The 14,333-nt window shown below is 42.2% G+C and overlaps 1 protein-coding gene across 1 annotated transcript; it reads right to left on the minus strand.

The window, feature by feature from the left end:
- Window positions 1-6,291: 6,291 nt before the first annotated feature.
- ATP5MF (ATP synthase membrane subunit f) lies at window positions 6,292-13,979 on the minus strand. Its single transcript, XM_075285259.1, has 4 exons — window positions 13,852-13,979; window positions 11,180-11,287; window positions 8,859-8,975; window positions 6,292-6,402 (listed from the first exon to the last, which is right to left on the minus strand). Exons 1-4 carry the CDS (start codon window positions 13,865-13,867, stop codon window positions 6,374-6,376), a joined length of 270 nt encoding a protein of 89 aa, XP_075141360.1. The 5' UTR covers window positions 13,868-13,979; the 3' UTR covers window positions 6,292-6,373.
- Between the last annotated feature and the right edge of the window lie 354 nt (window positions 13,980-14,333).

Below are 14,333 nucleotides of genomic sequence, written 5' to 3' on the forward strand. Positions count from 1 at the left end.
TGTCGCCTCTGGAGATTAAACCTTTTTTTTTTCTACAGACTAATGAAGCACCCCCTTGTTTTTGAGGAGATTTTACATGGAACAGGTTTTCCCCATATCTCTTGTATGGGCCATGTATATATTTATACAGGTTTATCATATGTCCTTCTCCAAACTAAACAAATTTAACTCCTTTAGTCTCTACTTATAACTGATGTCCTCCAAGTCCCTTATCAGCTTTGTGGCCCTCTGTTGTACCTTTTTCAATTCTAGGACATCCTTTTATGAACTGGGGCCCAGAATTGAACTGCATAATCCAGATGGGACCGCACCAATGGCTTATATAAAACCAGAAACACAGCTATTTGAAGTGACCCTTCCTCCTCTTGCAAATGAGTGAATTGGAATAGTCTGATCCATGAAAAGACTGAGAATGCTCTATTTTTTCCACGAATCACAGACGGCACACAGCTATGAATGTTGGATATATAGGCTGAGGCCCCACGTTGCGGAAAAGCAGCTTTTTTTGTTACAGTTTTTGCTGCGTTTTTTGAGCCAAAATCAAAGGTGGATTGAGCAGAAGGTAGAAGCATGAGAGCTTTCTATATAATTCCCATTCCTTTTGTAGCCACAACTGGCTTTGGGTAAAAAAAAAAACGCAACAAAATCTGCAACAAAAAAAAATTGTTTCTACAACGTGGGGCCTCAGCCTTACACACACCTTCTTCCCAAAAATAAAAAAGAAGTGAAAAACACACTTTAGGGTGCATTCAAACTACGGATACGGTGACTGATTCTGAACGTTAAAACACGTTCAGAATCAGCGCGTATAAAGCACATCCCATTCATTTCAATGGGAGCCGGCATACGAGCGCTCCCCATTGAAATGAATGGGCTGCTTTTTACTCTACGAGCGCTCCCATTGACGTGAAACCCACTGATAACATTTTACATTTTACTTGCTATGAGACAACAATAATTTGATTATTTCTACATTACAATAGACCTTAACCTATCTTTCAGCCTCGCAGATACGTAGGATCGTCTGAATAAAACTATCTGTTTGCAGATACTGTTAAGATCTCCCCCCAAAGGTCTATTATAAAATTAAAATAACAACATTACATAAACCTTACCATAAAAAAATTACTATAAAAAGTGCGAAATTTTCTTGTGTGTGTATAGCTAGATAGAGAGAAACTTTCAAATATAAAAATAACATAAACATAAAACCCTATGTATCACCGCAAAAAGTTGAATAACCAGTATGAAAAAAATGTTCTAGCCCTCAAACCATACATATGAAAAAAAAACCATAATATGTCCAGTTCAGGGTAAATAGCCCGGTATTGAAGTGGTTAAAGACTAAGCTTTTGGGATTTTTTTGTTTTACCATTGTCTTTTACCAACTATTGAATGAGTTTTTTAAGATGGGGAAAAAACAGCAATTCTGGTATTGTTTTCTATGACTTGTGGTACCATTATTATACATGTCGGTACGATTATTGCAGTACCAAATATGTACAGAATTTTTGATGTTTTTTTAAAATAAATTTTACACAATAAAAATCCTTTTTTAAAACAAATACTTTTTTTCTCGTTTATATCATTGGGTGGGGGGGGGGCAGCGCACCATGGCGACAGGCTCACAAGGAGGACACTCAGAATTACATGAAGATGCTGGCTTTGCCCCTGGCTATACCTAGACTAGTGTCTGTAGGATGCAGGCATGACCTTGCAGGTATTCTTCTTTTTTCTTTTTTTCTTGCAAATGCAGGGGGACAGTCAGCATGTCCACCACACTATTTGGACCCCCATCCCCTACCCCCCACCCACATTTTCTGTGCTCATGTTGAGCCTCTTGCCAATCCCACCCCTATTTCTCCTGCCAAGGTGGGAATGCCAGGGACAAAACTTTGTGTAAGTTTATGGGCAAGTGAGTATTTCTACTACCTCCTGCCCTCCCTTCTGCTTTGCCCCGGGTTCCTGCCTTTTTGTTCTCTTTCAGTGCTTCCCTGGCATTTGGTCCACCTTTTGCGAGAGGTGCTCTAACATTTTAATTTACAGTAATCCCTGGCTTTCACCAGGATTAGGAAGCAGCTACACCCAAATCCTCTCTCTTGTTTCATAGCCCCTCCCAGTCCTCCTTTTACTATAACTAACCCCCTCTGGCATTTAGTTGAGAGGATCCTTCTTTTTTTCTTGCCACTTTTTTGCCTCAATTCCTGGCAGGACACTTGCTCCTGGTTTTCTGTCCTCTCCTCTTCTCATGGTGTTATAGATTACGATGCTTCAATCATCAAAACGCAAACCGGATAACCAAAATTTACTCTTAGGGAGCGTTCACACTACCGTCGGTGTCCGACATGTAGTGTCCGCTCCTAGTGTCCGCTCAAAATCTGTCACGGACACTAGGAGCGGACACTAGATGTGTCCGTGACACCTGTCATTCACTTGAATGGGCATCGGGTGCGTTCTTTTGCACTCCGTGCCCGTCCTTCCCTGTCCGCAAGAGAAGATGTCCGACTTCTCAAGCGGACAGAGGAACCCTGCATGCACGTTGAAAAAGGAACGTCCTGTTCCGAAACGCGTTGGCGTTTTTTTATGGGGGTTTTTGTTTTTGTTTATTTTTGTATGTACTCGTGAAATACAGATTAAATTTTATCGTATACCTTTGGAGAAGTTGCCGGCTTGTGTTCGCTGTTTTGCTACTCCATTCATTTGAGCCAACTCCGAAGGGGGAAGCCGCGATGGTCGTGGCAGGCGGGTTTTGACCAGAGAGTGACGCGGCTCCCCGTGTCACTCTCGGTGCCAAAATTCACCTCCCATGTGAACGAGCCCTAAATGAGAGAGTGCATCAGCTATAATATTACACTTCCCTTCACTATAACGTGCTTTCAACTAAATGTTGAAATTCATACAACACAGCACTAAATATCTTAATAACTTAATTACCAAATCTGATTTAGAAGAAAGGGTGTTTATGACAAAAGCCACCCCTTTGTTATCTAAATTCAACAATAACCTCTTACCTGTAAACAATTTACCCCATATCACTATAGAAACTACTACTGGAAAGAGCTCTAGCAATACAATATTCTTGCTAACACCATTCTCTGATCAAGCCTGCAGCCATCTCTCAGCTGACCATTTACCATTAGAATAGGCCCCATAGCCTACACTACCAGCCGCATCAGTAAAAAGGTTTAATGCGCTAGAATCCACAAATTCTTCCTGCCAATAAATACACCCATTACATTTAGAAAGAAATTCCAGCCACAGGCCTAAGTCATCTTTCATGCTTCTGGATAATCGTAAGTGGAAACCAGGAAATTTTAACCCACTGGTAGCAAACTATAACCTTTTGGAAAATACCCTACTCATGGTGAGAAACTCTAATGAACTACAGGGGAAAACAGTCTTTTCTTTTGCTATAGGAACACCAAAACAACTACAAATCTCTAATAACTTACTGAATTCACACTACCTATAAATAAAAAAAATTGTCTCAGTAATGCAAAATCAGTAATGTCTAGTGGAGACAATCTGATCATCTTAAATGGACCTTCAATCCTATCATTGCATAACTCCTTCTGAATTTTAATTGCAACCACGTTTTCATGTAAAATAATAGACTTCAGATTATCAACCCAAGTACAACCTATACCATTATATGCCGGTACATAGAAACCATCATGAAAACCATTAAAAAACAAACTAGCCATCTGTTGATTTGGGTAATTTCTAACCATGGCTGCATTCTTTGCAGCCTCACTGGTGTCACTGCTTTTTGCCAGCTGTTCCTTTGTTGCTGGTACCGTAGCTCTTTACAGTCAGAAGGGCGTTTCTGACAGTCAGGTGCGTCCTTCTCCACAGCAGCACCTATCACACTGTGCAGTGTGAGCGGGGAGGAACACCTCCTCCCCGCTCACGATAATACTCGTTTATGGACGAGCACTGTGAGCAGAGGGAGGGAGCGTTCCTCCCCGCTCACACTGTACAGCGCGATAGGCGCTGCTGTGGAGAAGGATGTACCTGACAGATTGTCAGGAACGCCCTTCTGACTGTAAAGAGCTATAGTACCGGGACTGATAGCGCTTTACCCAGGGCACAAAGAAAATGTGTCTGTGGTGTGTGCCAGGGTTGCAGCCCCCTGCATCAAAGTTTTTGAGTAGAGAAGGGAGCGGTTTCATCCAATGCACTTTTAAGGGTTTCATCATAGTGACTGGTGGCCAGATTGAGACTAAACCACTTTGCCCTCATCCAGATTCCACATGACGTCCATGCATTTGGTGGTGATATCCCTGGAGTTCCTATCCTCCACCAACATTCACATCCTCATTACCACATCCCTTCAGCGGTTCCTCCACTTTACACTGGGTTCTTTACCAAAGTAATGTCACCTCACATGGTGATCTGGATAACCACTTGGTAAAGACTCCTCCCAGGGAGTCCAAGATTCATGCTCTTCAATTAGGTGTGACCTTATTTCGCAGGATGTCTCCCTGCTTCATTTGCTTTGGCATACGCTTTTCGACACAATGGTCTCTATGTTTCAGATGATTCTATATTCCCTAATTCCACTCCACCCCTTCAGCTGGTGATCCTTACCAATTGCAACAGGTTCTTGTCCTCCTGATAATTCTCCCTTCCCTAGTGACTTTTCTTCCCAGGGAAAGTCCTCGCTTTCCTTTCATTGGGATGTAATCTCCACCAATGACAATGTCAAGTGCATTCAACCCAAATTTTCTAAAAGTTTCAGGCTCAATCCAAACCTTTTTGGGTTCGTCACCCACAAAACACTATTATACTCCGAAGTCTCCTAGGATCCCTGAGTACAAAAAGTAGAGCCCCCCCCCCCCCAAAAAAAAACCCAGTTATTTTCCCCTTGCCCCATCTCTCCTAAGGCTCCATTGATTCCCGGCACCTTAGTCAGACCTCTGGCTGACATCACAAGGCATGTGGTCACTGTTGAAGCCTGTGATTGGTCATATGGGGTACACCAACATCATGACTCTGGACCACAGCATCATGATATCATGATGTTAGATCACCTCATGTGTGATTGGATGTCAGTGGTGATTCCTTGGTGCGTGAAAAGGACACTGGGAGGGTCTTCAGATGCTGCAACTGTGAAGTAAAAGCACACAAACCCGATAGATTATAATGGGGTCCGTGTGCTGGCTGCACACACGAATCATGCAAACAGGAAAGTAGATTGTGAACTACTTTCCTGTCTGCATGAGCCCTGCGGTGATCTGGCAGCAAGCACATGGACCCCATTATAGTCTGTGTGCTTGCACACCGTTTGCAGTTACATTCGGTACTCCGTATGGGGGGGGGGGGGGTTCTCATGTGGACTCCCTAACAGACTACCAATGCAGATGTGAATGAGGCCTAAGGCCTGCTGCTGATGGTGCAAGTGTCAGGAGCTCCACCTACTTGCCTTTTCTGTCCCAAGGCTGCTGTATATTTTCCAGTCTGATCTGGACCAAGGCCCTTGGCCTGGTATCTCTACAGGGCGGGTCTCTTCTATTTCCATTCCCTTCCAGAGAACACTGGCCTTTTAGTCTAAAGTAATAAACTTCCTGCAGGGAGTAGAGAATTGAACCTTACATATCTCTGTAGAATGCCTCTACCTTGGAGCTTTTGTATTTGTATATTGTATTATCTATGCTGTTGTAACACACAGAATTTCCCCATGGTGGGACTATTAAAGGATTATCTTAAAACATGGGTTCTGAGCTTTGAAAAGGTCCAGCCACATCTACTGGCCTGCACAGTATGCTGAGAGAGGGACTAGCAGTAGAGTTGACCATGATGCTAGGAGTCCCTGCCATAATCACTATGGGACAGTATGCCACTGGGATGCAGGGACACCTAACATCATAGATAACTACGGCTAGGAGTCCCTAAAGAGCAGTCTATTCAGGAATCCGTGAAAGTGGTGAAAATAAGATATCCTATTTTTCACAGTCTTAAATTAGTCCATATATAAAGAAAAAAAAAAACCTGTACATGAATATCCCCATTATAATCGGTCTGCTCTAAAAACAGCTGACACCTAAACCTTAATTTATAGTGGACATATAGAATTGGCCACACCTTGTCAGCCTAATTCACACCATCTAGGGTTAACTTCTCTTGTGTCTCAAGTCACCGATCAGCAGAAGTCACCATCTACTTTAAGACACAGATTTATCTTTTATATTACTGTGTTTATAAAGAAACATAAATGGACTTAAATGATGACAGAATGTAATGTATGATAGATAGGTTATCCTCCCATTACAAGAAATGACAGATGCAAGAACAATACATCAAGAACTGTTTTAATAGATTTAATACAGAAGAGAGACAGAAGCATCTTGTGTACTTTTGAGGACTCTTGAGGTTAGTGGTACTTTCTCCAGCGGTCGTGCTCTATAAAAGAAACAGTAACTTTAGAATACAGCAAAATACTGATACAATGTTTTATTAGTGTTACCAAGGACTGAAGGGGGTTTCCAGGAGTTTGATACTAAGAGCCAATACGTAAGACCATCAATATAAAAATCAGTAAAAATACAACTCCAGCACCCTAAATAATCAGCTAACGAAAGGGCTCCAGCAAGACCAATGACTCTTCATTGATTACCAGGCCCCATACATCTTGACTGTGGATGGTATTACATGCTAATTCACTCGTATAGGACCTAGCTGCAGAGAGTAAAACCCAGCTGATCAGGTAGGTCGCAAGTCTGACCTCTATAATTGCACTTGTTTAAGGGCCTTTAGTTTTTCATGTGCAGGTTGTACATGGGACTCGCATTTCAGCAGTTCCAGAGAAAGAAAGGAACAGCAATATGTAATGCACAACCTGCCACTCTATTCAGAATGGGAGTTGGGACACTGATTCCAATGAATAAAGTGCCCGAAAAGCATACCCCATAAACCTCCAATAACCCAGTGGAAGCTACAAAAGCCTCAGTTTGTATCAGTCAAGGTTTACGATTTGTGCTGCATGGAATACCACAGCATTCTATACCATTAAACACAATGTGAACGTAGCTTAATAGAAATTGCACAGGCCAGCCAATAAGCAACAGTGCACTAAAAATGCTTCCTTGCACCTAGAACTGGACACATTAGGTGTACATTTTGAGAAGGAGTCAAAAGAGCACCAGAGCACAAAATAAGTATGTAATAGCAAGATGTTGGGTTTTTTGAGTATCTAAGAGCAAATTATTAATCATATGACAACCCCTTTTCTAGAGGAGGTACCTTGTTCAGGCCACTTTCACAAAGTGTTGTCCCTCAGACATGAGTTTGAGAGATCTGTGAAAACAGCCTGAGAAATAGCAAGCTTTATTTCCCCTCGATCGTTCACACAGTTCAAACAACGGTCATATGAATATATTTGTTAAAGTCTATGGGGCCGTGTGCTGTCTATTCAGACACAGCTTTAGAATCCTGTTGTATGAATGAGCCCTTAACCCTAGAATGCATACCTGGGGCCTCGCAGGCCCGCTCTGTTAATTGTTTTCTATTTACTGCAAAATTACTTTAGTTAGAATTCTGAAACTCTAGGTATTCCTCAGGTATATAGTTGTTAGTCATTTCCAGTTGTTCATATATTTTTATGTTACAGGCATTTCGGAATAACTCTTTTTTGTGAATACCCCATATTTACATACCTGGGGCCTTTTAGGCCCGTACTAGGTTTACATGTGATCCAACTTTATGATAGTGTATTTGGCTTCTGCAATCAAGCGACAATGGTGTCTTATAAAGCGAAGAAAGAAAAATCGGTCATATTACTGAGTGCAATGCACCATGATGGAAGTATAGACACCAATAACAGGAAACTGAAACCCGAAATAATCTTGCATTATAATAAAACCAAACGAGAAGTTGACAAGATGGACGAAATGATTGGAGAGACAAAACGTTGGCCTATAGTTCTTTTTTATAATATGCTAGATGTGTCAGCCCTCAATACCTATATTGTTTATAGTGAGACTCATCCAGAATTCCATGCCAACAGAAAGGACAAGAGACGTCTATACTTGACGGAACTTTGCTATGAACTTTTAATGCCTACCATGATGGAGAGAAGCAGCACAAAATTCTTGCCAAGACAAACAACAGAAGCTATGATCAGATGTGTTATACGTTTTCAGGAACATCCAGAACCAAGAGATAAAAAAAGAAAGCGATGTTACATTTGTCCAGCAAAGAAGGACAGGAAATCGGAGCGTGTTTGTACTACTTGTGGACAAAATGTCTGCAAGGATCATTCTTCCGAACAGATAACGTGTGAAAGTTGTTGCGGTCATTAGTAAATTCGAAAAGGAAACTTTGAAAAGAGATATTCCTGCAGCATGTTTACTGCAACTTTTATATAAAAAAAACTTTGACAAAAAAACGTGATTATAAAGAGTTATATCGAATGCGTATATTGGGCGTTTTAAGACCGTTCAGTTACTTTTTTGTTGTTTTTTGCACATAATGTTTTGAATTATTCACATCTAGCGCTGGTGTCTGCCTGGAGGTGATCTGTAATGGATCTGATCTCGTGGTAACTCCAGTTAAGGCTGCCGGAATGCCCGGATTCTACCAGCCTTAGCTGGGGTCACCAGGAGGTCAGATCCATTACAGATCCCCTCCTGGCAGACACCAGCGCTAGTGGGAATGCATCCTTACTTTGCAATTTTCAAATAAACTTTGAAAAGTATTTTTATTTGAGTTATTCCATGTTATTTGCACACGGGCCTAAAAGGCCCCAGGTATGTAAAAGTGTAGATTTTTATGGTCATGCATTCTAGGGTTAAACAGAGCATAATTCTGCACTATTGCCAATATTATTTTGCTTTATACATTTTTTTAAGACTACTTACTGATGTGATCATATTCCCAGGTGTAGCTCAATACTATATATGCAGCGACCACCATGGCAACACCTCCAATTCCTCCCTTTTTCACGTTGACATACTTGTTATAATATCGATCATGACCTAAGTGAAGAAAATAAAACAACAACAACAACGTTAAGTAATGGTGTTCATTAGATAGTAACAAGTGTTTATTTTTGAGGTTATAATAGGTATAACATACATGCATGTAAGCTAAACATAGAAGGGTGCAGGGAAAATGTAGCGCGGCATCATCTCCTCTTCCTTCCATGAGCAGTGTATGGAAGTTACCATATCCCAAACAGGTAAACACAACTTAGAGGCTTCCCAACACCATGACTATAGGCCATTAAACAGGTAGGATCACAATAAATCCTTGTACCGTATTTTGCGGACTATAAGGCGCACCGGACTATAAGACACATTGCCCATGAGCGCCTTATAGTTCTGCCTAGGTTCATATATAAGGCGCACCGAACTATAAGGCGCAGCGCTGTCCGGTGCGCCTTATATGCGATTGAAAGCGGCGACACTCAGACTTTGCCAGCGGCCGCTTAACCCCCCGCGTGCCAGCCGCTTCTATTCACTTCAATGGCACGCTTCCATTGAAAGGAATGGAAACGCTCGACACACGAGGAGTTAAAGGGATTCTACCATTAAAAGAAGTTCTTTCCTCTTGACCACGTCGGAATAGCCTTAAAAAAGGCTATTTGTCTCCTACCTTTTGCCATAGCCGCCTTCTTCCTGAGCTGCGTCCTCCCCTTCTGTGTCGTCTTCTTTGGGCCTCATGGATGACGCATGCGCAGTTGGCTCTAACAGGCTCTCGCAGCCAGAGCCGACTGCGCATGCGTCATCCATGAGGCCCAAAGAAGACGATACAGAAGGGGAGGACGCAGCTCAGGAAGAAGGCGGCACTGGCTATGGCAAAAGGTAGGAGACAAATAGCCTTTTTTAAGGCTATTCCGACGTGGTCAAGAGGAAAGAACTTCTTTTAATGGTAGAATCCCTTTAAGCGGCGGCCGCCTGCAAAGTCTGCGTGCCGCTTCCATACATTGCAATGGGAGCGCACTATTCAAATAGTATTCGCGCATCTCTAACTTCAATTGTAAGAAGTTACAATTGAAGTTAGAGATGAATGAATACTATTTGAATAGCACGCTCCCATTGCAATGTATGGAAGCGGCACGCAGACTTTGCCGGCGGCCGCCGCTTAACTCCTCGCGTGCCGCCGCTTCAATCCATATATAAGGCGCACCGGACTATAAGGCGCACTTTCGATTTCTGAGGAAATCGTAGGATTTTATGTGCGCCTTATAGTCCGGAAAATACGGTAAATAAATTAGATTTGCTGGGGGGTGATCAGCTATTTTTTTTTTTTTAAAACCCAAACGTTTAACTAATAAATACTAATGAATTGTAATTAAAGCAGTTTCAGAATGTGTCATTAATATCCAGACTGCCACTGAGAGTGATAATGCCAAGGATATGGTTTGATTTTAACTACTGAGTAAATCCTGCAGTCACAACTCAATGTATTTCTCTGGATTGCAGCCTTAGAGCCCGTTCACACAGAATAAACGCGCGTGTATTTTGGCAAAATACACGTGTAAAAATAAGACTCCCATTGACTTCAATGACATTTTACAGGAGTATTTTGACGTGTTTTTTTTTACGTGTAAAAAAAATGTCACTGAAGTCTTATGGGAGTCTTATTTTAACACTTGTATTTTGCCAAAATACATGCACGTTTACTCCGTGTGTACAGTCCCTTAGTGTGACCGTACGTATATGTGAGTCCAACGTCTGTAACCTGCACTTACGTGGACAACAAAGCCCATAACCTGCCATAAACCCTGTAGAAGTGAATGGAAAGAAATGTATGGCCATAAATGTGATGCTGGGAATACCCCTTTGAAGATTTTCTATTCAATTACTTTTATAACAGATTGGCGAGTTTCAAGACCAGAGACCGATTGATCTCATACGGTGAAAAGGAAGCTAAGCTTTGGAGATTTCAGTAACTCGTTGAAAGTCATCATTTAGCGCAGAGGTGTACTGATCAATTGGCGGATCAACGGCCATCTAGACCCCTCTCCTCTTTTCTGCTTCATGACACTGACAGTAGCCAGGAGAAAGACATGTTCTATCCACTGTCCCTTTTAGGCTGATTTATTATAGTAGCGAAATCAGGAAATTGAAAGTCCCCCCTGCTGCCCACACGAATAGCTTGAGCATGTCTACAATGTATCATGAAGACTGATAATATGCATGTACTCTCTAAAAGAAAAGCAAGTTCTTATACTGACCTCTACGAAGGGAAGCAAAAATTCCATTTGGAGTGAAATTACATGTGGCGAACCAACTGGGCAACTGCCCGAGCTTAACATCCAGGAGACGCTTCTCTGCCAAAGGAACTAAAGCAAAAAAAAAGTGAGTTTTCAGGTAATAATAGGTTATGTGACAGCATCATGCCAAGTTTACATACAGTCCATAATACAGTGGACCACAGGAAACTGTGTCCACAAACTATTAGAGGTCACCAGATGTGTATTCAGTGCGGCTCTGTTCTAGAACCATATTAGGGAATGGAGTACATAGTAATTGTAATTTAGCATCACTTTCACGCTATGAAGTAGGAGGCTTCCAATAACCTACAAGACACAGGTGCTGCTCCTTGTTCAGAAACGCAGTCACATGACCCCAGAACTGAGCGAGGTCTCTCCCTCTTGTTGTATAAATACCAAGTGTCCACTAGGGGGCTGACACTGATTATGCAGAGGGACAAGGACTTTTTTTTTTTTAAATATGAGGCTGGGGAAGGTAAGATATATATTTAAAAAAAAAACAAAAAAAAAAAACACAAAGCAATGCACACTCGCCTGTCCCCAATGCCTTCCAGTGTGGTCCAGTCCCACTGCTCAGCAGTTTAAAGAAAGGGACATGGGACAACACAGTGCAGTGGAGATTTCCCCTGGAATAAAACGCCGCAGGACAAACCACACTGGGAGACAACTGAACACCAGGGACAGGCAAGTATGTTTTGATTTTTTTTTTCTTCACCATCCCCATCCTTATATTAAAAAGGTTATCCAGGACAACCCCTTCTCCTCTCCAAGCTCAGTCTTGGGCTTTCTCTTTCCTACACATGCACAATGTAACAACGTGAAGTATGGTGGGAAAATAAACTAAAAGGGGAGAAAAGTAAAAGATGGGACTTGTTTTAATTTGTGTGGAGAAACTTCAAGGCTTGTCCGATACAAGGACGTTTGTCAAAGGCTACAGTATTAGGAGTAACACTGAAATACCGTAATCTGTAGATATGGTGTGGTAAAATTGTATATACAGCCAATTTTGCTTTCAATGGGAGTGTCAACAGAACCCAGCTTATCAACTGAGCCCCACATATAGATGGGTTAGTGTCATCTAGAGCAAACACTTTTTTCCCTGTTACCGAGATATTACCTTTGTGTCAATATGCAAATTCATTCTTAGAGCAATAAGGTCATTGCTGGTGCTCCAAAAAGCAACTCCAAAAGCAAGAGCAGCAACACCGTCGTTCTTCCCAAGAGGTCATTTGCATATTGACAAAAACCTCAATCTGTCTGCAATGGAGACAGCGATTCACAAGGGGAAAAAAAAAACAGCATTCAGGTGACCCTATCCTACCTATCTGTGTGGCTGGGTTCTGGTGACAGACTTTACACCAGTAGTTGTGCTGTAGAGTCAGTAGACCACACCACTGACTTCTACACTCCTATTTCAATTGCTTCATAAATGGCTGACAGCTGTGGTCAGTCAGAAGTAGTAGAGCTCCTCTAATTCGCTAAAAAGTCAGGGACTGAATTCCTATGAAAGTAAATAAGATACAAATTATGAATCTAACAATATATGACTTTATACTATTGGTTCACAGCTCCACAGCCTTGCATTACTGCTGCAGGTTTCACACACGACCTTCAACAGTTTTCAATGCAAAGTTTAAAAACTGCAGGAATCTGGTAGCAAAGAAAAAAAACAAAAAAAAAACAAACCCAAATCACCTAATTCCAGAATGACAGAAAATCAGTAGTGTGTCAATGCTTCACAACCCCAGAGCTGGACACTATCAGTGCAATTTTGTCAAAATGAAGTCTACAGCCCCACGTTGGGGAAAAGCAGTTTGTTTGTTTGTTTTTAATTACATATATTGATGCTTTTTGTGTTAAAGCCCAGAATGGCTACAAATGGAATTGCAAACGTATATAAGTACTTCTTTCACCCAAACCCCTCCTTGGCTCAAAAAAAAAAAAAAAAAAAAAAAAAAAAAAGCAAAATCTGTGTTTTTGCAACGCGGGGCCTCAGGGTTTTTCTCTATTTGACGGCTCGGGACCCCGGATACCATGAGAACAGGCAGCCCCAAGTTCTCTGTATGAATACAGTGGCTGCCTGCTATGGTACTAACACAGAACCATGCTCTCTGTAAATCCTATATAAACTAATAGTGTGACTGTCCCGTCTATTCACCAGGGACACTGCTGTCCTGACCCCCAGAAACATCACACTTGTGCCCTACGCTGACAGTTCGGTACTAATACAAGGTGAACGCTACAGCTTTACTTCCTGTGGACAGTGACAGTACTACAGGCAGTGACTAGACCCGACCCCATAGCTGTAGTATCAGACACTACACAACTCATCCACAAGGTCTACGACAAGGTGACCCCTTCTTCTGCCCAGCCCTGCCATATAATATCGGGGCTCACAACCCAGCCTCCCCCTAGAGCTCGTGTAATCAGCCGCTCAGTGCCTTCAGTTAGTATCTATAGTGTATAGTATGTAATGTGCAGGACTGTGCAGAGACAGCAGCCGGCATTGGAACAGTCTGCAGCTTCTGGGCCCTACACGTAACATGCTGCCGAAAATGGCGGAGATTTCGTCTACTCCAGAACCCAGGCAGGGTGAATGAAGCCCAAAGTACAGACATGCTGCGCTCACTTACCTATCTTGTCCGCCATTTTGTCCTCCGGAATGACACTGACGCGCAGGAATGAGACAAGAACACTCCACCAGCTCAATGACCGCCGGGAGAAGGAAGGACAGGAAGTGGGAGGGTGACGTCACTTCCTGTTGTCGCATTAAGACATCCATGTGTCTGGTGGCAACTAGATTTCCGTCTTCCATATTACGACTGGAAGCTATAAATTATTTGTTTTCTATTCATGTATTTGAGGGCCGGATCCATATTAGTCGACTGGAACAACCAATGTTCACAATACATGAAGGCTAGAAAGTCAGTCTATAAGTGGCATAGTAAGAAAACAGTGCAGCGTGGATGATGAGAATTGGGATGTTGATTCCCTCATTATTTCCTATAGCAGTACCACAGTGAGGAGGAATGTGAATGGAAGCTCCTGGACCCAGTGCAAACACTAACAGGACTCCTACCTGCCATTTAGAATAATACTATATTTTACGTGGCAG

Source organism: Leptodactylus fuscus, chromosome 8 (assembly GCF_031893055.1).
Source record: "Leptodactylus fuscus isolate aLepFus1 chromosome 8, aLepFus1.hap2, whole genome shotgun sequence".
Taxonomy (NCBI): domain Eukaryota; kingdom Metazoa; phylum Chordata; class Amphibia; order Anura; family Leptodactylidae; genus Leptodactylus; species Leptodactylus fuscus.